Here is a 27,649-nt window from a genome sequence, read left to right as displayed (position 1 = left end):
TAGCCCAGATGTAGTCTTGCATTGCCAGATCTTACTCTACAGCGCTGTGCAGCAACGTTGGCTCTGCAAGATAGTCTCAGGAAGGAACTTGTTTTGGTTAAACATTTGCACCCCACAAAAGAAAACGCCACATACAATATTAAATGAAGTTAACTGTTCACACAATATAGTAATGTGAGCTATTTAAAATAGCTGGATACACGGTTAAACATTTACTCTTACCAGTGTATCACCGTGTATATTTTGCCCATAGCAAATCCCCGACAATCAGTCCCAAAACGTCCCAGTTCGAGTAAATGCCGTAAACATATTCTTTGTAAATCTTTACAATCATTCACAGAGAGAACCAAGCAGGCCTGCCTTGTTGCACCATCCACATTTTCTTCAAAACTTGCCATTTTCAGCATGTAGCTTGCTAGCCTAAAGTTTTTTGTTTCCCGAAGAGAACGGAGTTAGACAGCGGCAACACACATCGTAACTGTCGTCGATCCAGACTAGCCCAGGTGCTTCTCTAAGTGTGACTCTGGGGTGAACATCCAACAGAGCCGCTAACTAGGATGCTACAGAAAACATTGGAATGTAAAAAAAAATAGTGGCATCTCCTTTTTTCACAAATGACTGTCACTCACAAATTGTAGATAAATCCCACAGGGCTCATGCTGTATGTATGGCATTTGATTTGATTAGTGATACATGTCAAAATGAACAGATGAGGAAAATATCTCATATTGCAAATCGCAGCTCGCATGTTGCAAATTTGGTGAAAAGGGCCCCTTGTATCCCCATCTTCTCTGAAGTCCTGGGGGGGGTCAAATAGTAGTGTAACACAACTCTGGGGATTCTTGAAAATGCTGCGTACTCTGGGTCAAAGTTCAACTAATTTGCAAAAAAATTGGCACATAAATCAGAGCAGAGCTCACCACACCACATTGAAAGCAGAGTTTCACTTCTGCCCCCTACAGTAAAAACCCACCCAGTGCAATGCAGTGCAAGGAAATCTCTGTTCCTATTCAATTTCAATGAGTGTGAGTCACCTTGCAAGGCATTGTGAGATAGCACACAGCACAAAATTGGCATGCAATATTAGGAAAAGGGAGGGATATAAAAATAGACATTTTTAACGTTAGGCAAATACGGGGAACTGGGTCAGGAAGTAGCAAAGTGATCTACCAAAAGCTCATTAGTTTGGCCCTTCAATTCAACACTGTCTGACTTATTTACTTATTTATGCAATGCGTTGTAACAATTGTTTATCTGCATAATTAATTGACACAACCACTGAAGCAAGAGAGGATCTGCCAGGATGTTGCTCAATTTCTGCTTAAAGCAGGCCTTTTTACTTAGACAGTGTGTACACACAGCTGATTTAAACCCATATGATCATTATTAATGTGGATATGTTGACCAACAGGACAGTCTAACCAGTAAATGGTATTACAGAATAAGAAGACATAACCAAATTCAAGATATGTTCAATTCAAGATAATATTTTCTACTATTTTCTTCATTTTTTTTCTTCACTATTTTCTTTAAAATATTCTTAACCAAATTATTATAATGATAACGGGATTTGGTAAGACCAAAATCTTGATATTAGAAAGAAGGAGAGGAGCCAAATCAGAGCATTGTCAGTATTAGTCATCCATATACTGTAAGGCAACTAGCATGAACAAGCTGTATCTGGACATTGTTTCTGTATGCAGATGTTTATGTGCCGAAATAAAGATCAGTGCGAGATGCGACTGCTGTGATCTTGAAGGATGCCTCATGTGGAATGGTGTATGAACAGTAACAACGTAGTTAGTTTCACTTGTTTTGTTTCAACCCAAGTGATGACAGAGAGAGAGGCGACGGCAGCAGCAGAGATGCAGCTTGTCACCAGGATGACCGCAGCAAAGGGAGGAAGGGAGTGAGAGAAGGAGGGTGGATGAGGAGGAGCAGGGAGGGTTTGAGCATCCAGCACTGCCGAAAACCATCACATACACTATGTCCCATGCATACTCTCTGTAATAAATAGGGAGAGGGCAGCAGAGAGAGGAGGGAGAACAGAAGATGCAAGAGGAATTTAGGGATTAGCTCTGTGTTCAGTGTCTGCTCTGGTAAAGCATGGCAGGTCAGATAGAAAAAGGAGGACAAGGGGTGTTTGTAACATGACAAATGACTCAATGAGACCCAAGGGAGGCAGGAGAATCACTGTTGTATCTCACTCTTCCAAAGTAGAGTCTCTTTGTCTCCCTTCATTCTGCATGCTGACATCATTAAAACCATTAGTTGTACTGCATCAGGTGAATAAAAGTGTGTGTGTGTGTGTGTGTGTGTGTGTGTGTGTGTGTGTGTGTGTGTGTGTGTGTGTGTGTGTGTGTGCGTGCATGCATGCGCATGTGTGAGTGCGGATGCTTACGCTTCCTTTACTGCATCTGTGTGAAATGGCACTTTAGTATGCTTGACTGTGATACTGGAGGGTGATTGAGCAAGTTTTCACCATATTGTTAAAACAAAGTGTGTGTGTGTGTGTGTGTGTGTGTGTGTGTGTGTGTGTGTGTGTCTCAGAATTGGTAACGGATTTTTAAGATGCTCTTTCGGAAAAATGTTGAGAGAAGAAAGCTAAATTACTAAACTATAGCATGAAAGATAGTAGTAAAGTAAAGCCTTATCTATCAGTATTCAAAATGTGTCTTGCATGTAATGTATATTTGTGAATCCATGTGGAAGCTTCTTTCCAAAGCACATGACAGTGTGATGAAGATCAGTTTTTATCGTGTTTCACCCTAAGGAGAATTGAATCCAAACTCTGTCAGTGTCAGTGCAAAGCTCTACATATTAATCTACACAGATTTGCATTATTATTGCTGATGTTGTTAAAGTAATACATGTGCAGTACACACATTTAGACACAAAGTGGCAGCAACATTGTTTATGGATTCATAGATGCACCAACACTTGAGGTATAAACAGTGCAGTTTAATGGACATGTCAGACTGATTCACAGCAACCAATAACCTAACTGGGCCGAGCTGCAGAACTGCTACATCGTGCTTTGCTCATTTAAACTGCTGACTTGCAGTGGTGGAAATGTAAATAAGTACATTTACTCAAATTTGTAAGTACAAATTTGAGGTACTTGTACTTTACTTGGGTCTTTTCTTTTCATGAACTTTCTACTTCTACTCCACTACATTTCAGAGAGAAATATTATACTTTTTACTCCATTACATTCATCTGACAGCTTTAGTTACTAGTTACTTTTTACAAATCATGATTTTTGCATACAAAACACATGTAGTTCATAAAATATATTATATATAATATAATAAAATATATGTTTTATTATAAATTAAAATATATATGTTTTATTATAAATTAAACTATCCAACAATATAAAGACCCACAAATACAGCTTAAATGATTAGATGATTATTGGATCGTTTCCAGTTTCAAAATGTGAGGGATTTTCTGCATTGTGTGTGTGTGTGTGTGTGTGTGTGTGTGTGTGTGTGTGTGTGTGTGTGTGTGTGTGTGTGTGTGTGTGTGTGCATTTAAATGTTCAGAGGATTGAGTGCAAATCCCTTCTGAATCTTGGAAACTCTAAATATGGTTGACTGAACAGATAACCATATGGGGCATGACTATGACTGTCTGCCAAATGCAGCCTACATGACATGACACACACACACACACACACACACACACACACACACACACACACACAGAGCTAATATCATCAGCTGTCAGACAGTATCTCAGCTTAAAGAAAGCATCTGTCCTTTCCAAATAATTTTACTCTTTGAATTGAACAGTGTTACTGTAGTAGCAATTTATTAAAGCAGGATTGAAAGCTATAATTAAAAAAAATATATATATATATAATTATGTACAGATTGATCTTTTTTTAACATAAATATGGAACATAAACATTTTACAGGGGTCCCTTAAATGAAATAATCTTATGTGGGACATTTTACAGTTCAGAAATAAAGTTGTTAGTGCTCTCTGGTGGACAAACTATGTAATGGTGACACTAATCTTAAACATGTTTGTGTCTTGTCATGTATCATCTGACATATACCTGATACTGATATACAGTGTCTGTGATGAGGTGATATCAGCCAATATATCTGTGAGGTTCTAATAAAATCAACAAGAGGGACAGCAAAATGTGCTAGTGTGTCATCAGAATCAGAATACTTTATTGATCCCTTCAGGGAAATTGTTTAGGTGCAGTTGCTCAAAGTCAGATTCAAGGTAAAAGTAAAAGTAAGAGTAAGATAAGAGCTAGACAATAAGTGTATAAAGTAACATAAAGTAACATAGCTACAGTGCAAGAAATAAAAAGGTAAGTAGTTAAGTTAAGAAGTAAAGTAAAAGTAAGACTGGGTTAAGATTATGTTGCTAAAACAATGGATTGTAAAAATGCTGTGTGAACATAAATAGGTACACTGTCAAGTGTCAACATAAATAAAGTACAGTATGAACATATATAAAGTACAGTGTGAATACAAGTAGCAGCAGTGAATAAATAACAGATATTGCACATGTAACTGATCAATTATTGCACCGAGTAATTATTGTACATAATTGTCAAAGGATATTGAGATGCGATGTGAAAGCTACGTGCTGTGAATCCTAGTTTTGACATTTGTCATAGATTTGTGTCTACTAGATATGTGTAAAAGCCACAAATACTGATTTATTTTGATTTGCAGTCATTAAAAGGCTTATTAGCAAAAGGTGAAAACAGTTCATTTCTACAGGCACCCCCAACATCCCGTCACCTGCCCAAGCATCTTTATCAAGCTCAACACTATGACTGTCCACTAGTCCGGATCAAGGGAAGTACATTTCCAGGATAATTGCCTGACATCCGCCATTTGTGTCACTTCCGCTCTGGCAAGTTGGCAAGTTTTGAAGAAAATGTGGATGGTGCAACAAGGCAGGCCTGCTTGGTTCTTTCGGGGAATGATTGTAAAGATTTACAAAGAATATGTTTACGGCATTTACTCTCTAAGGCTACATTCAGACTGCAGGCAAAAGTGGCCCAAATCAGATTTTTTTTGGGGTCAAGTGATCAGGTCAGACTTCTTTAGAAGAAGTGTGAACACTCAAATCTTGCCCAGATCAGATTTTTTCAAATCAGATTTAGACCACTTCCATATGTGGTCCTGAATCACACCCAGGTCTGATTTTTTTTTTTCAATGCGACCGCAGTGTGAACAACCAAGGCGGATTTGATGTGACTTTTACGTCAATCTACATCGACATTTGTCACAGTTATGCGCCGGCGGGAGTTAGCCCTAGACACAGACAGTAAAATTAAAAACTTGACTAGGCCTACAAAATGGAGAACAGTGATGGAGCAAGTCAATGGAGGGAGAGGGAGATACTTCAATTCAATCAAAACTAGAAGGATCATACCGTAACCGCTCCGTTTCTGAAAAAAATAGCAAAATGGAAGAACTGGGACACAGGAGAACGTGACGAATTTGGCTCTCTTTCTCTTCATTCTTCTCCTCCTCAGCACCTGCTCATTAATGTTACGGCTGCCATTACACACACATTTTGAAATAAAAGCAAAAATGCTTACTTCCGCCATAACCTCCCTAACTTTAGTGCAACAGCGTGCTGCGTCTGATGTCATTGTTCTTTTGCGCATGCGGGTCAGTTCGAAACCGCAAACAGTTCACACTGGAATCTGATATAGGTCACATTTTAAAAGGTAATGTGAACAGCCAAAAACAAAAAATCGGATCTGACCAAAAAATCTGAATTAAGCATTAAGACTTGCGGTGTGAACGTAGCCTAACTGGAACGTTTTGGGACTGATTGGCGGGGATTTGCTACGGACAAAATATACACGGTGATGCACTGGTAAGAGCAAATTACGTTTAACCATGTATCCAGCTCATTTAAATAGCTGCCGTTACTGTATTGTGTGAACAGTTAACTTAATTTTATATTGTATGAGGCATTTTCTTTTGCGGGGTGTAAATGTTTCACCAAAATAAGTTACTTCCTGAGACTATTTTGCAGAGCCACCGTCGCTGCCTTTTTTTTAGACGATTGTGATTGGTTTAAAGAAATGCAAACAACCCAGAGCGTTTTTTTCTCCTATCCTAGAATGAATGTGTGGTGTAGCCAGACCTTACTCCACAGCGCTGTGGAGATAGGGCTCGCAATGCGAGACTTACTGTCCACAAACCCAAACGGACATGACTGTCATCATTTCAAAAAGAAATGTGAGTTTGAGGAGGGAAGAACACAAAGAAGATGTGTGGAAAGAAGTGTAAAAAGTCAAGGTGACCTGCTGCTGGTGAGAGAAATGGGAGTTGAGGATTATGTCAGCCCACACAGATCTCTGTATTTCTAACCCGCCTTTAATTACCACTGGTGAGGGTATTTGCTTTTATTCTGAAGCAGCAATCATACCTGTCATTTACTGCTCTCTCCAATTGTACCACTCAATTCATATGCTTGCCACCCACTTTCACATTCCCACTGCTCCTACCAATCCAGGTTAAAATTCTGCCTCCAGTCTTTGTCTCCGTCTACTCTGCCTCACTCACTTTCTTGCAGCCTATAACTCTCTAAATTTACTTTGCCACCCACCCTGACATCACTCCCTCATTTTCCATCTCTACTTCAATTCACTTTGCCTCCCTCCCCTCCCTCCTTCGGTTAGCCTCATTCAGAAGAAGGCTTTTGTGATTGGCCAGTATTTATATCAACTAGGTCCCAGTGCCACCTGGGACAATGGTCACCAGTCAGATCCAGGTCACACTGAGCAGAAGAACCATTCTTTCGGCTTTGCACAGATCAGTTCAGTCCAGTCGAGTCCAGTCCATTTGCCACACAAGCCAGCTTACAGACAGACATAGGTACTGCTCCGACTTACCCACTGGCATCACACACACACACACACACACACACACACACACACACACACACACACAGGTAGGTAGGCACAAACACATACATCAGCAGGTGCTGCATCACTGCTCTACTCTGCCTCACACACACAGGTAGACAGTACAAGATCTGGCTGAATGCACGAACCTGCATCATGCACACAGGTGAATATTCACACAAAGCTTACCTCTGAGCCCAGGAGAACTTCTGTCAGAGTGATATCGGTTTTCACAGCAGATGGCAACGCTGGCAAAGATGCTGAAAGACAGGTAAAGGTAAGTGAATGTAGCAGTAACCTGCATGTTTTACAGTAGTGTAAGCTACAACTACAGTAGATCACATAGCCTATACAGTGTATGATGCCAAAATGTAAATCACTGGCTATTATGGAGATAAAATGGTAAAAATGGTAATAAAGGCAGTATCTGTTATAATAGAAGGCATCACTGTCATTATATTAGCCTTCCCACTTAGGCATACTACAAATGTTCATTCAACACATGGCAATATTTTTAACAGGCTGGCAGTAAACTGTGACTAAATGTTCAGACTTCCTGCTGTAGGTGAATAAATGATAGGGCACAGATGTAACAATTGCCCCCCCAAATGTAGACTAACTTGCCCCAGTGCTGGTACCCGCTCACCGTCAGTGTTTCACAGTTACCGGAGTAGTTTACACAGGATTACATGAGGATAATCCATTTACAGTATTTAGAGACATGAGTCGCCATCTGTCTGTATTTATCACAGTGAGGGAGCCGTCAGCACCGACTGACTGCAGACAAACTCTTCTACGGTAAGATGAAGCTGTCGATAATACTGTACCAAAATGCTACATAGCTAGCATTATTGTACACAGGCTAATAATTCAGGTTAGTTAGCGGTTTATTGCCACTCAGAGCGACCCAACGTTCATCATGATGAACTATGGTCACGACCTTTAAACTGCGCGCGCACTCTAGCCAGCTCGGTGAGATTTGCTGCCTTTATATGCTGTCGTAAACTCCTGGACCTCAGCTCAATAACTTACCAAGTTCAGTAAACAATACTTAAAACGTACACATACTTGCTTCAGTTTTTTATTTGACGCATAATGCCAAGACGTCAAGAGCAAAATATGGCTAGATCACAGCTGTTATTAAATGCGCATTTTATCATGTCCCAGTGTAGGCCCACTGTTAGTTAATTCCCCGACCGCACGCGAATGCAGCGGTTGTGCAGAGGACTTTATTGCTGCTCCAGACAGGTTAATTGTAAGTAGCCTAGTTGTGTAACAGAAACGCCCAATCTGTCAACGTTTGTGTTTTTGACGGCGCTCACAATCGTTAATCTTCCAATTACGCACTGAGTGTGAGTACTGAGCAGCCTGAAACGTTGTTGATTTTTAAGCATCGATAGCTGCAAGTCATAAAGTAAAGCACTTGACAGTTTGACTCGGCAGTAATTTGCATGAATGACCCGCTGAGTTGTGTCAGTTCAGCTTAGTGAATGTGTTGTACTTTACTTTTTTCTCAAACCACTCTTCCAGGAGACTTGCTGTGGTGATGGTGAATCAATATCTTAAGACTACCTGATGACAATGGAGTTTCTAGGGCCTGCCTTCATCCCCTGTTATCACCAAACAGATGCAGTATAACCTTTTTAAAACCCATTAGCCCTATTATCCAGCATATTTCTTGCCTTACTGCTACCATTCCACTGTACCAGCACATCCTTAAACATTATCTACCTGCTCAACGCTTGCCCAGGTGCTTCCATTAGCTGTGAAAAGCTCCTCCAGTTTTTTTCTCCCTTCAGAGAACCTCCATTCCCAGATGATGCGGACGGACATTAAAGGCCGAAGCGCCTCCCCTCACAGGATAACCTATAAGTCTGACTTCCACGCCATCAAATGTTCATTTGACACTGCGACCAGTCTACAACCAGCGACCAAACCTGCTGCTGCCCAGCACTCTGCTGTGCACCCAACCAGGCTGCCATCCAGCCTGTCAGATCCAATGATGTCCCACAGCAGCACTGGCAGCAGAGGGAGAGTCCACAGCACCAGGGGGACCAAGATCCGAGACAACATCTTCCTGCAAATGGACAACCAGCAGCTGAAACCAGATGGAGGTCCGGTGCAGAGTTCTGGCTCCACACCCCTCCTTCCTCCCCATAATCCCACCCTACAGCTCCAAACGTCACCTTTCACTGCATCCAGACGTTCAGTCGTCATTTCCTCGTCTGTTCTGAGCACCACGGCCAACATTTCTCTTCCAGAATCTTCCCTGCAGGATAAATCAACCAGATCAGAGGAGATGGCGGATATTGACAGAGCTGCTCTGGCTCAGAAGTTCTCTGTTACCCGGAGGTTGTTTGAGACCAAGGTGATGGAGGTTGGAGGTGGTGGAGGGCAGGTTTCGAAAGGGAGGGGAAGCAAGGCAGATGGGAAAGAAGAAGGGGAAGAGGGGATAGTAGGAGCCAGCCAGGTGGAAAAAGAGGGGGGTGGCTTTGATAAAGACAAATCCATAAACCCACCCATCGTAAATGTTTCCTTGCCAAATCCTCCTGTACAGGCCTCGCTGACAAGGCACCCTACATCTCCCGTATCCGATGGCCCGGGTGAATCATCCAACAAATCTCCCTCCTGTCTTGACAAACATGGTCAAACCACAGAATCACAAACCGAGGAAGAAAGGACAGCAAGTGCAACTCTTAACCTCGACTTGACTCCTGAGGAGCCAGTGAGGGCGGAACTAGTGGACGTAAAGAACGGGTCATCAGAAAGTGATGAGAATGAGGAAGAAAAGGAGCGGAAAGAGGACAAAAACTGGCGTAAGGATGAGGGGGGAAAGTACATGAACAAGGTTGTAGGAGAACGTGTGCAGGAACTAGTGGATGATGTTTTTGAAGAGCCCAGCATGGAAACACCTGGACCATGTATGCTGGAAAACAGAGTGGAACCGAGAGTAAGAAGAGGTATGGCAGTTGTTCCCTCAGAAGAACACCAGAAGGAGTCAGCATCAGCCAGCATGCCATGTGAAAGAGAGACTATGGAAGGCCGGGAAGGTGAAAGAGACAAGTATCAGCAGGTGAATGAAGAATGGGAGGGTGAAAGGGAGGGGCAGAACACCCAGTTCATTGCACGGGTGGAGGAGTCAACAGAAAAAAGGGATAACAGGGAGAAAAAGACTGTGGAAGAAAGTGCTGCAAGGACAGAGAGCGACATCATGCAAGAGGAGGACGATGACAAGGAAGTTGAGCGATACAGTGTGGGAAAGAGGAAAGGTGGTGAAGAAGAACGCAAAGAAAGTCAAGAGAAGGAAAGAACTGAGGAAAAAGGAGGTTCAACATCTGAGCTGCGAGAGGAGATCCAGCACGAGCAGTGCAGAGAAGGCAGTGATGGAAAAGATGAAATCAGAGAAGGCCAAGAGGACCAGACGGGATGTGCAGTTATCTGTGGGATTGAGAACGAGGCTTTTGTGCATGAACAGGAATCCCGCTCTCACCCAGAGCATCCAAGTCAGGAATTGGAAAACTCTTTACATGGAAATCTGCTTTCATTGCAATATGAGGAAATTCCTGGTGTGCCCGAACTGGCCGATCAGGAGGAGGAGGAGGATGCAGCAGAAGTTGCAAAGAGAAAAGTCCGGTTCACATCAGCACCAATCAAGGTAAGGGAAGCCTTGAAAGACAAATGGTATAAATGCAGGCTTTCTGCATTTATTATTCACTTAATTGACAGCTGAGGGTCACATGTCTCTAAATTCATGCTTTTTACAGAAGCTCTTTATGGTAGATTTGTGTCACTGTCACTTCAAGCTGGTGTTGGAATCCATATAAGCAAAGTGTTAGCCCAAAGCCATGTTTCTCATCCATTAGAGTGGGAGGAAAGGCAAGATCCCACATGCTTTGTTCCGCCAGCCCTCGGCTCTGCGTTGTCTCGGTATATAAAGGCACAGAAAACATTTCTGTGGGTGTGTGTGACATTAATCTGGCTCAGTTCATCAAACAACTGTTGTAGTAGCAGCCAGTGTAGTATCAGTTACTGACGTGTGTATGTGTGTGTGTGTTCTTGTTTAACTATATTCGTGGGGTCCAAAAACCGGGAATACGGTACACTTGTGTGGTCCGGACAGCTTTGTGGGACCAAAATGCTGGACCCCACAACTTTAAAGGGCTGTTTGAGGGTTAAGACTTGGTTTTAGGATTAGGGATAGAATTAGGTTAGGGTTAGGGTTAGGGTGAGGGTAAGGGTTAAAGATGAACTGAAAGAATAAACGTTGATAAAGTGTTGGTTATGACAAATAAAAATAAATTACACTAAAAATTGTAAATTTTCAATCAAAAATCAATGTAGCTTTTTTTAAGCAACACAAAAATTACGTTTGTTAGTATTAGAACGCTGACAATTTCGATGACGTCACTGGCATGGTAGGACCTGCGAAGGTATATAGGCTACAGTGCAGCATATTAAATACACATGAAAATGAGTAATTTTAATGGCATGGGTTACACATTTCAGCCTGTGAGGGACAGGCCTGTAGTGTCTGACTACCACCACATGGAGGACAATCTGTTTCAGGCTCCACCTTCGGATCGTTTGGGGGGAAGTGACTGGTGTGTGTGTGTGGGCGCTGCCGGACACTGCAACCAAAGCCTGTCTACGGAAAGCCGTTCCACTCCCTATTAAGCCCCATTGTAACTACTTTGGTTGCAGTTCCACCAGAGTTCCACTGGGGGTGATCACGGTCCAGTGCAAAATGAATGGGACCCTGTGGAGCTAGACGGCTAAATTTGTCTCTTTTGCCTGATTGTCGATGAGAAATCTCAGATTGGATTGTAGTTTTTGCAAGTTCAACATGGATTATAGGTCGAAAGTTGAATGAACAAGTACTTATGCCCTTTCGATTTGTTACAGGTTGAGTCGTTGTTGCCCATAACACGCTAGCATTCTGCTAATGAATGCTGATTGGTCAGTGAAGGACAGATTACGATCGGAGATCCCGCTTGACGGCATCCGAAGCAGAACCAGAATGCCAGAGTGAATATTTCGGCGTGGTCTTTAAAACATTAGCAAACCTCTTTCTAGCACGTGTATTGACAGGGAGAGTCTAACCTGTCAGCTGTGTTGTCGATGCCTCAAGAGAAAAAAGGAAGCGACTCAAAGCTTGCCGTAAAGCAGAATCTCTGGCCGTATATGTGTATGACGTCATTGACATTTTAAAAGGCTTTTTAGAACAAAAAAGCCACTTTAAAAAAATCTAACACCCAGCAGTGTGTATTTTCTTAGCCTCCCCTTTCAAATGCAACATTCAAATTACTAGACAAAAAATTATATCCTGAGAAAAGTGGATTTTGAGGGGTATAGCTCCATAGAGTCCCATTCATTCTGCACTGGCCTGTGAGCGCCCCCTATTTGGAACTCTGGTGGAACTGCAACCAGTTCAGAAGCCGGAAGTAACGAGAGAGTGGAACTTCTTCCCATATTAGAAATTCTTTGCTGCAACTGAATCCATCTGTTGCAGAGAGGTCAACCTGGACCATTTACCTGTCATGCACTCTCATTTATTGTATCCAAGCACATTATGCATTTTAGGGAATAGAGACTGCTTATATATCGTGTGCATTTAGAGAAAATAGAAAAGGTCCTGTGCGTTTTAGAAAATCGAGGCAGATAAATGGAAAATGTGATTGGACGAATTCATCCAATGGGATCGCTTGTTAAGTTAGCTGCACGCAAAATGTTAAAACCAAAATAAATAAAGTAAAAAAATAAAATAAAAAAAAAAGTTTGCTGCACGTAGGAGAGTCACCCCAGGTTGAGGGATGCACGGAGGATTCACGAGTTTTGCCGTTTACTTTAGGCTAGTGCAGAGTTGGCAGATTTTTTCCTTGTGGTCGTTGATGGATACTGCACAAATGGATACTGCACAGATACCTCTTATTATGGAACTAGCAGCTTTTTCTGTGAGTTGAACTCCCTCTGCATCAACAATGTGCCCTGAGACATCAGCTAGCTTCAGGGTGAGTAGAAAGGGACATTGGATTCTGTTTACAGACCCGCTGTTTACAGACCCGTTTAGTTAGCAGCTAGAAACGCATTATTATTGATCTGTGATATCATCGGAGTCATGGTTTATTTATACAGTCTATGGTCGGAGCGCTAGCTTGTGGAGTTTGACATAAGTGCTTGGATCGTTTGGTATCTAGCTTGGTTTTGTGACTCAATTTCAATGAATGCCCAGTGTGTCAGTCTCAGTTTTGTTGAACGTTATAAAGCCTACATGTCAGGCTTTATTTGTGCGTGTAAGTGAAAATGTACGTGTTTTGTGTATGTCACAACAACGTTACATCCATCCCTTTGCCTAGTAGACTTGCTAGTATGCTGGATAACAGCTAAACATACCTCTCTGTCCTCTGCCTGATGTGAGCGTTTCAGCGCCCTGTCTCTGCGGCAGATAGCATCGGTGTTAGTGTCTTGCCGTTGGTCTATCGGTCTGCCCTGTACTGTAGCCTGAAAAATCGATCATTGACGGAATGGCCTCAGGTTTCAGTCTGTTGGACTTAACCCTCACCAGTGACCCTGTTGAATCAAAATTACAGCTCTCTAAATAGCCTGTCGCTAAAAAATGCTCGTTACAGACTCGAAATCTAGGGGCTGTCGGAGGGCTAGCCAGTTTTAAGGCAGCTAGCCATGAGTTGAGGACTGGTTTCCTTGTCAAAGGTAGCCTGTGGAAATGTATCGTAACCCCAGCTGCCTTAGCCCTATACAATTCATTACTGCAGCCAGGGGCAATGCAGTATGACCCCCCCTAGACCTGTTGGTTTCCTCAGCCATGTCCGTTAGCCTCAAACTGTTTACATTCCATGGCTGCTTACCATGCCAGTGACGTAGCCGATTGTGGAATTCCAACATGGCGGCGCCCGTGTAACAACAACAACACTTTGTACCATTTTATCCCTTTTAACAAATTCAGCCATTTTAATCATTGTACCAATGAGAAGAAATAAAATACATCTGTTATATCACCTTTACTCAAATTCCAGTTCAGTTCATCTTTAAGGTTAGGCATTTAGTTGTGATGGTTAAGGTTAGGGTAAGGGGCTAGAGAATGCATTATGTCAATGGCGGGTCCCCACAAAGATAGTGAAGTGTGTGTGTGTGTGTGTGTGTGTGTGTGTGTGTGTGTGTGTGTGTGTGTGTGTGTGTGTGTACACACATTTGAGATTTCCTTTTGCAATCCTATAATTATGCGTGTACAGTTTGCTGAAGTCTCTGACACTCTCACACGCTGAGAGACTTGCCAACATAAACAGTGTCGTGTTGTGTCAATAACTACAGATGGTTGTCCTTCCAGTCTGCTGTGTGGTGAACACATGTACAAGCTATCAAAGCATGGAACTGTATCTTTAGCAGGGCTGCAACTAACGATTATTTTCATTGTCTATTATTTTCTCGATTAGTTGTTTGGTCTATAAAATGTCGGTAAATGTTGAAAAAATGTCGATCAGTGTTTCCCTAAGCCCAAAGATGACGTCCTCCAATGTCTTGTTTTGTCCACATCTCAAACATATTCAGTTTACTGTCATAGAGGAGTGAAGAAAATATTCACATTTAACACATTTAACAAGCTGGAATTTTTTTCCATAAAAAAATGACTCAAACGGATTAATTTAATAGTTGACAAGTAATCAATTAATCTTTGCAGCTGTAATTGTCAGTAGGCCTAAATTGGACATCAGCGTTAACATAATTGAGGCCGTCGCAGTGACTTAAACCGTATGTTGAATGCTTGTCTTTCAGGTGTACAACACTTATTCTAATGCAGAGTACGACAGACACAACGAGGACATTGACCCGGTGTCCGCCTCGGCTGAGTTTGAGCTGGAGAAGAGAGTGGACAGGATGGATGTCTTTCCAGTGGAGATAGAGAAGGGTGTGTACGGTCTCTTTACCATGTCTATCTTCTTGTTTTTGGTGTCCATATGTGTTTCAAGTGCAGGCCCCAGCAAGAAAATAAATCATGTAACGGGTCATATGTAGTGGCATATGGGTAAGCTAAACAATTCAGTGGGACTGTATGTTAAAAAAGAATACAAGGCTGACATATAATATAGGTATTATATGTTATATGTTATATGTATTATATAATATAGTACCAGGTTTCTCCTGAGAGTTGCTTTTAATGGTGCAGCAGTCTTCTCCTGACAATAGTTGTTAATTTAAGGATACATTAGTCATATCTTTTCCTTCTAGGAGAAGAGGGCCTTGGCATCAGTATAATAGGAATGGGTGTAGGAGCTGACCAGGGAGTGGAAAAACTGGGAATCTTTGTCAAGACAGTCACTGAAGGAGGAGCAACACAGAAGGATCAAAGGTACATTTTAACATCAGTCTCTCTTGTTAACTGGGGATTGTGGAGTGTGGCTCTAATAACATGAGGTGTGTGTGTGTGTGTGTGTGTGTGTGTGTGTGTGTGTGTGTGTGTGTGTGTGTGTGTGTGTGTGTGTGTGTGTGTGTGTGTGTGTGTGTGTGTGTGTGTGTGTGTGTAGGATTCAGGTGAATGACCAGATAGTGGAGGTTGATGGGGTGAGTTTGGTTGGAGTGTCCCAGCTGTTTGCAGCCACAGTGCTCAAGAATACGTCAGGCCTAGTCAAGTAAGTGATCATGTGTCAGTATCTTTCCCACTATTCGTAGATGTCTCTGCTCCTTTGGGAGAGAGGTGGAGCGTGAAGTCTTTTTCCCATTTAGTGATTCGGAGGCATGGAATTACAATGCATTTTTGGCCTGGTATTTCATGTGAGTTTCAAACAAACAACTGTCCATCTGATCAGTGACAGAGTCAGGCTTCTAAACGTTTGTTATATCACTGGAGTTATTTAAAGATGGCAGCGAGATAAATATAATTTTTTCCCCCCTAGATGTTGTTTTTAAAAAACCACACCAGTCCTTTTTAAAAACACCATCTAGAATGTTTTAGCCTTTCAACTACATTTCTATCAGGAGAGACTTCATTTAAGAGTGAAATAAGTGTAATGAACATGGTGCATAAAAGGTTGATATGTTAGAGTCTTTGGCAATTAGACTCCATCGCAGTGTTAAATTATAAGGGGTATGGAGGCCGTGGATATATAGGAATATCCCCCCCGATAGGGTCTAGACACTGGTGGACGTGATGAAGAGATATAGGAAGCCTGAAGATCTGGATGGATGTGATGTGGAGCGGAATTCTAATGATGGAGGAATCCTGGGTGCTGGGAATGATGAGAACTGGAGGTCGCATCCATTTTGCCTGAAATGACAACTGACAGCAGCAAAGAGTAGAGCAGATTTCAAGTTTGAATGTAACAACGCGATAGCTCACAGAGATTGTGGCAAAATCCGGTTGGTTTAACTGGAAGAGTAAACGCCCAGATTCATCTGATGACAATGCAGCTGATTAGGATGGGAGAGAGGAATGTGAAGCACAGAAGTCTTTCCTGAATGAACTTATGCTGAGCTTCATGTAATGTATACTTGATCGTACTGCCAACCATTTCTCTCATCATATCAGTGTTCAGATTGTCTGCCAGCCTTTCAGATATTAACGAAAAAGTCTCCATTAGTGGCACTTTCTAGAATGCTTCAACACCTGAGAGTTCAGATCCGGATGCCAGCTAGCATTCTGCCATTCTGTTCGATGGCAGATAATGGACCACATTAACATTTCCTCTTCAAGACATCCGCATGAGCTTTGTCCTCCTGAAATAGGTTTTTTCAACAACAAAACTTGTGAATGGGATGATTTTCTGCAACGCCTCCAAAATGTTGGATATCGGAGTGTCTGTATATGTACCAACAGTAAGAGAGTATTAAAAACGTTATGCTTGCAATGACAACACACTGCAGCAACACAACAGGTTTTTTTTTTGGTTTTTTTACAGACGCTTTTTTCATGTCACAGTAGGAAAAGCACAGATATAAATAAACTAAATGATGGCTGAATTCCATTAAGTGCTTCAGTTTCAGGGTCCTGGGGCACGTTCGGCCTCGACAAAAGGCAGCAAAACGTTAATTTAACGCACAGCCAATTTAATACACGTCTCTGCTGATTGGGCAACACCTTTGACACACCCACCAAACGAGAGAAAACATGCCTTTAAGCCCTATGCACACCCCCTGGGTCACAATGCCCATACTACCATACTATTTAGTAAGCCAGAAAGAGATTTAGCATGTTCACAACACATAGTATGTCAAATGGAGCGTGCTAAAAATAGCAGGATGTCCTACTGCATCCGGTCGCATTTTGCTGTATGCAAGCCAGCATGCTTTTCTGGCTATTCTGAACCACAATCCTTTTGCGCAGCATATATAAACATATGAAGTAGTAGTATGTCCCAATTGTATACACACTGCATTTAACAGTATGTACTTTGTGAGGGCAGCTGCAGTACATACTAAAAGTAAAAAGAAAAGGTATGTGATTTGGAGATTTCGTTTGAGGAAACGTGGCGTTAAACCCGGAAACCGTAGCAATATGGTGCACACGGTTTTCAGATTGAACGTGCCCTTGGTGTTGTGTCCTAACTTCCTATGGCATCGTTAATGTTATACGAGCAACACCTGGGCTTTACCTGGATGGGGTGATTGCTCACAGCTTTGACTGATCTCTCTGTTCGGCTGCAGGTTTTTGATTGGACGAGAGAAGGCGGGCGTGGAGAGCGAGGTGGCGCGACTGATCAACGAAAGCCTGGAAATGGATAAAACATCCAAGGTGTGTTTTTCTAAAAGAAGAGAAGCAGTTGTGATTGTGTTAACAAATTCCATATGGTTTGCTTGTACTGGGTTTTTTGTGTGTGTTTTTATCTATGAAGAGGGGAAGAGCGAGTGGGGATGAGGATAATGACTGTAGCATGTCAGAGATGTCAGTGGCAGAGGAAGAGGAGGAAGATGAAGAGGAGGACGTCTCTGTTCTTTCCGGTCTGGACAACTACCAGCTTTGCCTCAAATACCAGCAGGTACTTTACATTCAACGTGAATTCATTGTTTAACCTCCATAAACCGGGTGTATCCAGTGAAGTAAACAGTATACACCAAACCTACTGTTGGATATCAGGCCAGCTCTAAATACAATAAATAAGATAGGACATTGCTACATTGTAGCTTGTATGAGAATGTTGGTTGGCCTTCTTTGCACATTCTCAGGTTGGAGCATTGGTTTATTTTTCTTTTTAAGGCCATACTGTGTAAACTGCCTCCTTACGTATGTTCTCTCCTGACTCCTAAAGTCACCACCAGGAAATGTAATCTTCGATCATATGGGCAAATCATGTATGACATTCCCCGAATGCAAACTGTCTTCGGTGAAAGTGCCTTTTAAAGTTTTTGCACCCTCATCCTGGTATAAATTGCAGAATCATCTTAAATTAGACTACCTACCAACAATAACACAGTTTAAAATCAGGATAAAGGACTATTTGAGTATTAAATGCACATGTGCTGTTACTGAGCGCTGCTGGTGATTATGTTGAGATGATAAATTGCCAACTGTCTTTTTCTTTGTTTTTCACTGTATATTTTAATATGGAACTGTTATACTGCTGTCTTGGCCAGGGCTCCCTTGAAAAAGAGATTCTGAATCTCAATGGGATTATTTCCTGGTAAAATAAAGGTTACATTAAAGAGAAAGTGGACAAAATGTTCAGGACGGATCTCACTCTGGACCCTTTCATTTTTTTTACTGGAGAAAACACCTGAAAACTTGCTTTCTTAGGACCAACGCTACATGTTACATATTTTGTTAATGATTGCAAGAAAAATGATCACTATTAACTGGATGAAGCCTAGCCCCCCTACAATAGCTCAGTGGATACAAAAAAATCAAACGGGTCCGTACAATGGAAAATATGACTATTTTACAGTTGAAAGTACCTTTGTTCATAAGAAGATGGACTCCTGTCATTCTAGGCCTTGATTTAGAATAATAGCTTGAACATACTGTGATGTGCAATGATTTATTTACCCTGCTTCTATGTAGTCAATATGTGTTGAATGAAGCTCAACCACAAGGTGACCCTTTTTTTATTTATTATCTTTATTTTAATTTTCCTTGTTTTGTTGCTTTAACCTCTCCTTGATAGTGTTTGTGGGTGTGTGTAGGTTTGTGCCAGCAATGTTTAATATGGGCAATAAAGTTAAAAAAAGTAACTTAATAAAAAACATGAAATAAACATTACATTAGAAAAGAATCTCTCAAAACACTAAAAGGTGTGTAAAACTAGTAAACGTATATCTCCCTTTCATAGAAATTGTAATATCAAATGGGTTTTCCACCCTTTCTGTCTTTATAGCTTCAGTCAAAACTACGAAACCGAGCAGCCCAACTTCACCACGCCAGAGAAAAGGTAGGCCACTCAGTCGCTGAGATTGAGATCTCTTCTCTCTCACACGCACAAACCAATAACTGCACTCCCATTCATACACTACCTTTTGCATCCATGTTTGGAACAGTCTGACCCATTTAACTGAGCACGAGATGGCTCGGTGTGGAGTTACTAGGACACGGGCCGCATTCCAACACTTCTCCCCGTCAGCCCTGGTTTTTTTTTTTTTTTTTCTGCCTTTGCCTTGAAGTAATCACCGCTGTGACATAATTGGGTTGGCAAAAGCCTTTCTGTAGAAAGTCTGGCTCTCTTCTACACCCATTGTGTTAGATCAGTGGGTGCTTCGTTTGTGTCAAAACTAAGAGGATTGAAGAAGTGTACAGTTTCTCCAACTCTGAGAATAGTTTTGGCACGTGACGTACACGTAAAATTCTGAAGTTTTTTTTTTTTTTTCCTCCCTTGTGAATATGACATTTGTCACAGACATTCATAAAAACCTAGATAATCTATTCTTTTTACTGTATGTCTGCCAAGTTAAAGGCATGGGAGGAGCAGCAGGCCTGTTGGGAGAGCCTGAGGATTGAGCTGGAGCAAAGAGTGGAAGATGGAGAGGACAAAGCTGACAAACTAGAGAAGTACAATGCTATACTGTAGATAGACTCTATGCTTAGTGACCATTTTTCTACAGCATATGTCATTGAAAGTGTATTTTGCCGTGGTAGAAATGATAGATGACTAATTGTAAGTATATACAGATCTAGCTTAAAGAGTGGGTGGGAGCAAAAGGATAATCATATTAAGAAACATTGTGAAGATAATCATGGTTAAGGTGTTAATGCCCCCTCCCTTTTTTTATTATCAGGTATTGGCAAGAGGCCCAGACACTGTGCAGGGTTGTGAGCCAGCGACTAGCTGATGCCCAGAGCCAATCAGAAAGCTTGGAGATCAAATACAGCAAAGCCAAGAGACTGGTCAGAGAATACCAGAGCAGGTATTTATCGTATCTAGTTATTTCTCTAACAATGTGGAGTAATAGAGCCCAACAGTGTGATTCTGGAAGTGCAAATCCCACTTATTTTCTCCATAAGGATTTAGTTTATTAGCCATAATACTAAACCATCCAAGGTAAAATAACCCGGAGCTAAAATATTGTGAAACGATGGTTTATGGCCCTGTAGAAGCCAGAAGTCTGTATCAGAATCAGAAAGGGCTTTATTGCCAAGTATGTTGCACATACGAGGAATTTGTCATGGTGTTGTTGGAGCATGTCACACATTCAAATATAAGGATAAAAAGAATATAAACAATATAAGTATAAACATACACACAGTATGTATTAATAACGATAAAATAAATTTAAATAGTAAAATAAGTTAAACAGTAGTAAAAAGGAACGCTACAGCAGAGTAGGTACAGTGGCATAAGGAGCCAGAGGAGTAGTTTGGAGAGAGTCAGGGTGGTTTTCCGGGCCTTGTTCATAAGTTTCCGGGCCTTGTTAATAAGGCTAAAAGTCACCATTGTTTTTAAAAATGCGATGTCATGGAGAAGTACTGCACTACCCACAATCCTAAGTGTAACTGCGACATCTCTGACCATGGAAATGTTTACCGAACCTACAAACGGCAAGCAAGCTGTTACCACTGAAGCCTATGAGCGTTAATGTACACGGTCTTAAACCTTTTGCTGTTTTCTAAATGTTCTTTTGCAGCGACCCAAATGTTTTATGGCCACGATTCAGCTCCTAGCTGGTTGGCTTTGTTCCCGGCTTAAAACTCCTTTTTATTTATATATATCTCTCTATCTCTCTCTCTCATACATACATCATTCACACACACACACATTTTCTGAAACATCAATGGTGACATTGAATGGGGAAAATCACTTCTGGAACCAAAAGTGGACGCTCACTGTTGAGCTCTATATTCCTAAATGACTGGGAGTGTATTTTGTAAGCTAGTAAAATTGTGCTTTTCAAATGTTTGCTTTTTTCAGAGAGCAGGAGAGGGAGAACAGAGAAGCAGATTTGAGAGGACAAATGGTGGAGAGAGAGAAGCTGCACAGAGAGACAGTTGAAAGACTACAAATCCAGGTGAGGGGACACTTTCCAGTCCTGTGTGGATTTACTTTACTGAGCCTGCCATTTTCTCTGTAGTCATTGTGTCACACTGCTCATCACAGATAGCACAGCTTGAGGGAGAAAAGCCTGCAGCTGAGAGAGAGAACCACTCTGGGGACAGTTCAGTCACAGGTAAGCAGCTAAAGTACTGTTACTGTAGAGTTTATGTGGCTGTGTCTCTTTGACTTTGTATAGCTGCTGGCAAGTAAACTATTCAAAACCATAAATATTTGACATTTTGTCCAGTGTTTGTTTTTGTTTTTTTGTTTTTTTAGGGATTCAGATTAATTTATTTTTCATAGTTCCTTGTGTACTTGCATACATAAGAAAAATGGAAAAAAAAAACTTCTCCACTAGGGGGTGCACCGATCCGATATGAAGATCGGATATCGGACCCGATATTGACAAAATAATAGCTGGATTGGGAAAAATTAACAGATCCACGGGCCGATCCAGTTTTGTTTTTTTCCCTCTGTCACATGTGTGTTGCATGCTGGAAGAGTTGAGTGTACAAATAAATAAGAATTCAATACATTACATCTGTTATTTTGTCTTAGTTAGGAAAGTAATGTTTAGTTAGGAAAGTCTGGTGTCTTTAGTCTCTTCCACATGGTGGAAGGAAGGTATAAAGTGGAAGGTATAGAGTGTATTATTAAATCAACAACGGTATCTGTATCGGGTATCGACAGATACACAAAGCCCAGGTATCGGGACCGAAAAAGTGCATCCCTATTCTCCACCAGCCACTTGCAGTGCAACAGGAAAAGACAAAGACATCATACAAATGACTTAAAATACATATAAAACCTGATTCAAAATGTAGTAACAGTTTATGGCACAGTGTGTTAGTGCTGTAGTACATTGAAAAGGTAGCAGCGCAGTGTGATAGTGTTATGGTGCCCATAACGTATTTGCAACACAGAATATGTAAAGTCAAGTGGCGAGGTGCATTCAGTTCTTCAGAACAGGAAGAATTCAAAGCTTTTTATATCATTTTTAAACAATGTAATTTAAGTGAGAGAATAAAAACAGCTTTTTTGACTGAGCAAAAGGAAATGTTTGTCTCGCATCCAGACTGGCATCTTCCAGTTCCTGACGCAGGACGTCTAGACTCCAGCGCTCACAAAGCCAAAGCTCAGCTGGCCCAGAAATCCAAGCGCCACCCGCCCTCTCGAGACAAACTCCGAGAGAGCTTTAGAAAGCAGGTACTGTTGGAGACAGAGCTGTAAAAATCCAGACTGATCCATAACTAAATCTGCTGTTGAAACTCACCCGCACACGTCCTCTGTGTTTATTTTTTTAGGAAGATGAAGTTGAGAAACCACAGGAGAGCGTTTCCCTGTCTGCTGCCACAGTTATACAAAGGAGCACCAGAAGTGACCTGTCCAGCACCTCGTCTTTCTCAGCCCTCAGTCCTCAACCTCCCAGCAGCTCCGTCTTCACTCCCCCTCCCATCTACATCACTGACACCGTCACTCCCTCGTCACGCAACTCCTCAACATCCAGAAAGTCCAAAAGGAGATTTCCCGACTTCAGGTGCTGCCGGATCTCTCTCTTTCTGTTGTCTTGGATTTGGGATCATACAATCATATATTCATCTCATATTTCCTGGTTTTAAAAGCAGTAGTAGTTCATAGATTCCCTTTTAGCCGGTGTTGTCTTAGATTTGGCATCATAAAATCATATATTCATCTCATATTTCTTGGTTTGAAAAGCGGTAGTAGTTTATAGATTCCTTTTTCTTACTTGCCACTTGCATGAGTGTTTTTGCTGGTGGTATACTTGTTCCTGATAGGTCTGTTTTTTTTTTTTTTTTTAAATGACTATAGTCTTGTTTTCTTTGTCAGTGGCCTTCGCAAGTCTCTCAGCAAAAGGAGAAGTGAGAAACGCAGCAAAAGCTCCATGAACAGCAGGTGGGACATCGCATGTACTGTACATAAAATCAAAACTAAGCAAAATAGGTTTCTTATCTAGCACTGGATAACCTTTTTATGAAATGACTGACGTTTCAGGACTTTGCTTAAAACGTGCCACATTTTAACTGCAATTGGAACTATTTTCCGCCAGGGGGTCGTGTGGTGACCTGGTGGATGAGCCCGCTGGTGTTTCTCCGTCAGATTCAGTCGCCTCCATGCCGTCTTGCCTGCACTTCCCCTGGTTCGCAGAGCGAGGGCGAGAAAAAGACGCGGCCGCTGAGCGAGGCAGGGAGAGACTTCGCTCTGTGTCCAGCAGCAGCTTACCGTACCTGACCACCACCGGTAGACGAGATCGGGTAAGAAAAGAGATGAATTAGGCTTTCCCTGCGTGATATCCTCCTCCTCTGTGTGAACTTTCTTTTTTTTTTTTTAAGTGCTCATATTATGCTCATTTTCAGGTTCATAATTGTATTTAGAGGTTGTACCAGAATAGGTTTACATAGTTTAATTCTCAAAAAACACCATATTTTTGTTGTACTGGGCATTGCTGCAGCTCCTCTTTTCACCCTGTGTTGAGCTCTCTGTTTTAGCTACAGAGTGAGACATCACACTTCTGTTCCATCTTTGTTGGGAGTCGCACATGTTCAGTAGCTAGGTAAGGACTACTAGCCAGTCAGAAGCAGAGTATGAGAGCGTGCCACGCCAGCAGCTAGGCGAGCATTATAACGTGTGTTACAAAGTGACGCACGTTCATCACGGACTGTCAATAGAGCTGTTTGGAGCAGTTTGTGAACAGTGTTTTCTGTTGGAGATGGTAAGTCCCTTTGGGGTGGACTTTGGGCTTTTTCATTTTGTAAACCTATAACGTGCACAAAAAAGATATATAACACAAAGGAAAGGGGGAAAGCCAAAAAGCATAATATGAGCACTTTAAATACGACTAGATATTTTACAATAAAATCTTTTACAATAAAACGCATGCATAGATAAGCATGCAACAGTATGCAGGCAGCCAAGGTGGTGTTCTCTTGGTTCCAGAGTATCGGCTCTCCAGTGGGCAGCTCCAGCATGGTGGGTCATGTCTCTGGTCTCTCCGGACACTCTCACACTTTCACCTTTTCCTCCACTGAGGTGAGTCTGTCCTGTCCTTCCCTTCCTGTTTCTTTTTTTTCCTCCCCAAGCCTACACTCTGCTTTGTTTTTTTAATTACAGTTTATCTCATTTGCCTGCCTTCCTTCCTTCACCTTTCCTCACTCGCTCTGTCTGCGTATTGTCTCTGGTGTACTGTCAGACGTTGGATGATGACCCAGTTCCCAGCAATAACAACAACCAGTGGCAGAGTCGACCCGTCTTGGAGTGGAACAGCCAGCAGGTGTGTCTGTGGTTAGTCGCCATGAACATGGACGGGTACGCGTCGGAGTTCGCTGCCAGAGGTGTGGACGGGCCACAGCTGCTCAACATGGACAGTGAGAAACTCAAGGTGAGTGGGCGGTGAGGATGGTGAGAGAAATGATCCATCAACGGCACAGATACACTGATCACATTAACCATTAGGGCTGCACCACACGAGGAAAATATCCTAATTGCGACTATTTTGACTGATATTGCAATAGGATTCACAATATTGGGGGGAATGATCATTTTTGTATCATTATTCTCATTTTCACTGAAAATATAAATGATTTATAGTGTGATTTTTGCAAAGACCTGTACCAAACAGATTTTTCTTTAGTCTGTAGGATACGATTTATAGGATAGGACATCTCTGCAATACTTAATCCAGAATGGTTTGACACATATTTTGCCTTTACAAATCTTGCCAGACTTACAAACTCCCAGGCCATGTTCTTATTTAGATTATTTTCGTTTTTTTTATGTATTTTCTTCCATGTAACTAGATGTTTGAATTCTCGTAGGTGACCAAATTTCCTTTTAATTTTTTCCCGATCTGTTCGGTTTTATTTAAACTCTGCATTAAAGCTCTGAATGCTGCTTGTTATCTCTGTTAAATTCAATAATTTGGGCGCCCGGATAGCTCAGTTGGTAGAGTGGGCGCCCATATATAGAGGTTTACTCCTCGACGCAGCGGGCCGGGGTTCGACTCCGACCTGCGGCCCTTTGCTGCATGTCATCTTTCATGTCTTCTGCTGTCCTATCAAAATAAAGGCTGAAAATGCCCAAAAACATAATCTTAAAAAAAAAAACCACAATAAGTTGGGAAATAACTCTAGGTAAATACCGACCAACGCGTTTTGAGACGGATACCAGTATAAAATTTATATATATATTTTTTTTTAACACAAACATGAGGATCGCTTTAAAACAGGTTATTTACAGATGCAGTATGTACTGAGCAGGACATTTCAGTTAAGAACATGTCAGTGCTCTCTGGTGGACAAAGTGTGTAATGTCCACACTCTCTAAATCTCAAACGTGCATATCTGTGCTGCAATGTCTTATCAGTCGACAGGGACTATACGGTGATACCATTTAATCTGTGAGATCATATACAGTATGCCATGTTGATCTATTGGCAAAGCTCTACTGGTAATCTCCTGATATTTAATAATACAAATCCAGTTTTGTTGGAGAATCATTTAACCAGTGTTTGGTGGTTTAAGCCCCCAACGTCACCTTCCAGGCAGCGCTGCCTGGTATGCACTAGGATTAGGCAAAGGTTAGGGTTAGGTGCCTTGAAGTCGATGGTCACAGCGCTGCCTTGAACCTGTATAGACTCGTCTATTTACATTTACACTCTTTCTTTTCTCTGCTGTCAGGCTCTGGGGGTGTGCAGTCAGAGCGACCGGTCCGCCCTCAAGAGGAAGCTGAAGGAGATGAAAAAAAGAGAGGAAAAAGAACAGAGGAGAGGAGAGAAGAGGCCCAAAGAGGAAAAGGAGAAAGAGAAGAACACCGTTTTGGATAAGGAGGGTGAAGACCAAGAGAAAGCGAAGGTGGTGATGATGATGATGATGAAGTCTGTACAAGATGCCAGACTCGGTGGCAAAACCATAAGAACGGAGTCCCTCTTATAAAAGGAAAGAGAGGTGATGTCTGAGATACACCACCAGCATGAGGGCGTGTTTGCAGCCTTAACACGCACAAAAATACACTTGAAACAATTTCTATTTAGTTAATAGAAACAGCTTGTTGTGCACCCATCCTCACACTAGTTCTACTGCACCCATCCTCACACATCTCAAAGGCTATCATTTAGTATACAGAAGAACACTGGTTGGTTTTAATTGATAGATCTTTGGAGCAGAGCAGAGGTGGACTCGAGAACCAAAGTTCACACTCGCAGCAAATGTTTCTTTCCGTATATGTTATGTTATGTACATGTTAAGTGTGTGACTAGCTACTGTTTCACAGTGAAGTTTTTTTAAATCATGAATCTTAAATTATCCTTTAGAATGATTTTAATATTTAATGATGTGCTGATTTAAGCACTCAGGTATTTGCTGTAAATGCTTTTTTTATGTATTAATAAATAATGCTTTAAACTTGCTATTGTCTGAAACATTTATTTGGCCACAAATAATCACAGACAGGACACATGGATATTGACAACACTTAAAAAAAAAAAAAAATGTATTCAAGAAACTATTCGCTCTCTCACTCGTCCTATTTTACAGCCAGTGAATAAAAGTGAATTCTGCAGAGGCTTGGTAGTAGATTTAAGTTGCAGTTTTCATCCACAATGTACAACCTGAGGCACCTGAGTTAAGGCAGATGCAGCTCGATGGTGTTTTGAGCCCCCAACGTCTCCTTCCAGGTTGCGCTGCGACCGTTGACTTCAAGGCACCTAACCTTAACCCTAAAGCCTACTACACACCGAGCTGATAATCGTCCGTCGGACAGTCTGGCGAGGTCAGTGACTCGAGTCTGTTCACTGTGTCCCGTGCCGTCGTCCGTCCGAGGGGCCGTTGGCCTTCATTTTGGCCGATTTGACATGTATAATCGGCGGGGCGGGCAGCAAAATCTTTTTTTGCAGGATGGAAGGGGAAGAACCAAGGGGAATGGCTAGTACTCATTGCCTGCTCTGGTGAATGTCAGGGTAGCCAACCAGGGATAAGTTCCCTAATGAATATTCATGAGTCTTCCCCTACCATCCTGCAAAAAAAAACTCGCGGGCGGGCACTGCCGGCAGTTGGACTCAAATGACCCATCTGATTGGTAGAGTGCTAACCCGGAAATGGGGGGGCGGAATGAGCGTGACTAGTCTCTCAAAATCTGACGAAAATCTCTTAAACTGACCTTTGTCGATCTGAAATGAAGACAGATTCAGCAACTGCATGGCCTATTTCTCGCTTAAAATGTTTTCAGAAACACGTTTTGGTGAACTATTTTAGTACAATAAGAGATCGTA

The 27,649-nt window shown here is 41.8% G+C and overlaps 1 protein-coding gene and 2 long non-coding RNA genes across 11 annotated transcripts; 1 reads left to right on the top strand and 2 right to left on the bottom strand.

Annotated features, from left to right (window-relative positions):
* Positions 1 to 1,209: 1,209 nt before the first annotated feature.
* LOC116037216 lies at positions 1,210 to 7,847 on the bottom strand. Its single transcript, XR_004101817.2, has 3 exons — positions 7,548 to 7,847; positions 7,091 to 7,161; positions 1,210 to 2,004 (listed from the first exon to the last, which is right to left on the bottom strand). It is a non-coding gene; the product is annotated as an uncharacterized LOC116037216 (long non-coding RNA).
* LOC116037211 (neurabin-1-like) lies at positions 6,927 to 26,790 on the top strand. Of its 9 annotated transcripts, none has more exons than XM_036005779.1 (21): positions 6,929 to 7,178; positions 7,654 to 7,699; positions 8,432 to 9,832; positions 9,872 to 10,556; positions 14,690 to 14,822; positions 15,143 to 15,263; positions 15,439 to 15,543; positions 17,555 to 17,642; positions 17,743 to 17,886; positions 19,219 to 19,272; positions 19,786 to 19,886; positions 20,114 to 20,242; positions 21,244 to 21,340; positions 21,430 to 21,499; positions 22,442 to 22,572; positions 22,671 to 22,903; positions 23,215 to 23,280; positions 23,435 to 23,639; positions 24,322 to 24,414; positions 24,575 to 24,763; positions 26,061 to 26,790. In XM_036005779.1, the coding sequence occupies exons 3-21, from the start codon at positions 8,718 to 8,720 to the stop codon at positions 26,313 to 26,315; spliced, it is 4,014 nt and encodes a 1,337-aa protein (XP_035861672.1). In that variant the 5' UTR covers positions 6,929 to 7,178; positions 7,654 to 7,699; positions 8,432 to 8,717; the 3' UTR covers positions 26,316 to 26,790. The 9 variants fall into 9 exon arrangements, with proteins under 9 accessions (XP_031136850.1, XP_035861672.1, XP_035861670.1 ...); XM_036005778.1 differs by having other exon boundaries at positions 6,930 to 7,178; positions 8,432 to 9,822; positions 9,862 to 10,556; XM_036005777.1 differs by having other exon boundaries at positions 6,929 to 7,172; positions 8,432 to 10,556.
* Positions 15,762 to 21,773, bottom strand: LOC118495967. The gene is made up of 3 exons (XR_004898428.1): positions 21,763 to 21,773; positions 18,121 to 18,123; positions 15,762 to 16,042 (listed from the first exon to the last, which is right to left on the bottom strand). It is a non-coding gene; the product is annotated as an uncharacterized LOC118495967 (long non-coding RNA).
* Positions 26,791 to 27,649: the final 859 nt, after the last annotated feature.

This window comes from Sander lucioperca, chromosome 9 (assembly GCF_008315115.2).
Source record: "Sander lucioperca isolate FBNREF2018 chromosome 9, SLUC_FBN_1.2, whole genome shotgun sequence".
NCBI lineage: Eukaryota > Metazoa > Chordata > Actinopteri > Perciformes > Percidae > Sander > Sander lucioperca.
The sequence above is the reverse complement of the archived record's forward strand: the minus strand, read 5'-3'. Positions and strand labels throughout refer to the sequence as shown.

Bases quoted from the DNA above. Each gene is read 5' to 3' on its own strand.
- LOC116037211 (XM_031280990.2), top strand. From the start codon at position 8,718: ATGATGCGGACGGACATTAAAGGCCGAAGCGCCTCCCCTCACAGGATA. The intron at 15,264-15,438 runs GTACATTTTAAC...GTGTGTGTGTAG, and splicing joins GCAACACAGAAGGATCAAAG to GATTCAGGTGAATGACCAGA. The intron at 24,764-26,060 runs GTGAGTGGGCGG...CTCTGCTGTCAG, and splicing joins TGGACAGTGAGAAACTCAAG to GCTCTGGGGGTGTGCAGTCA.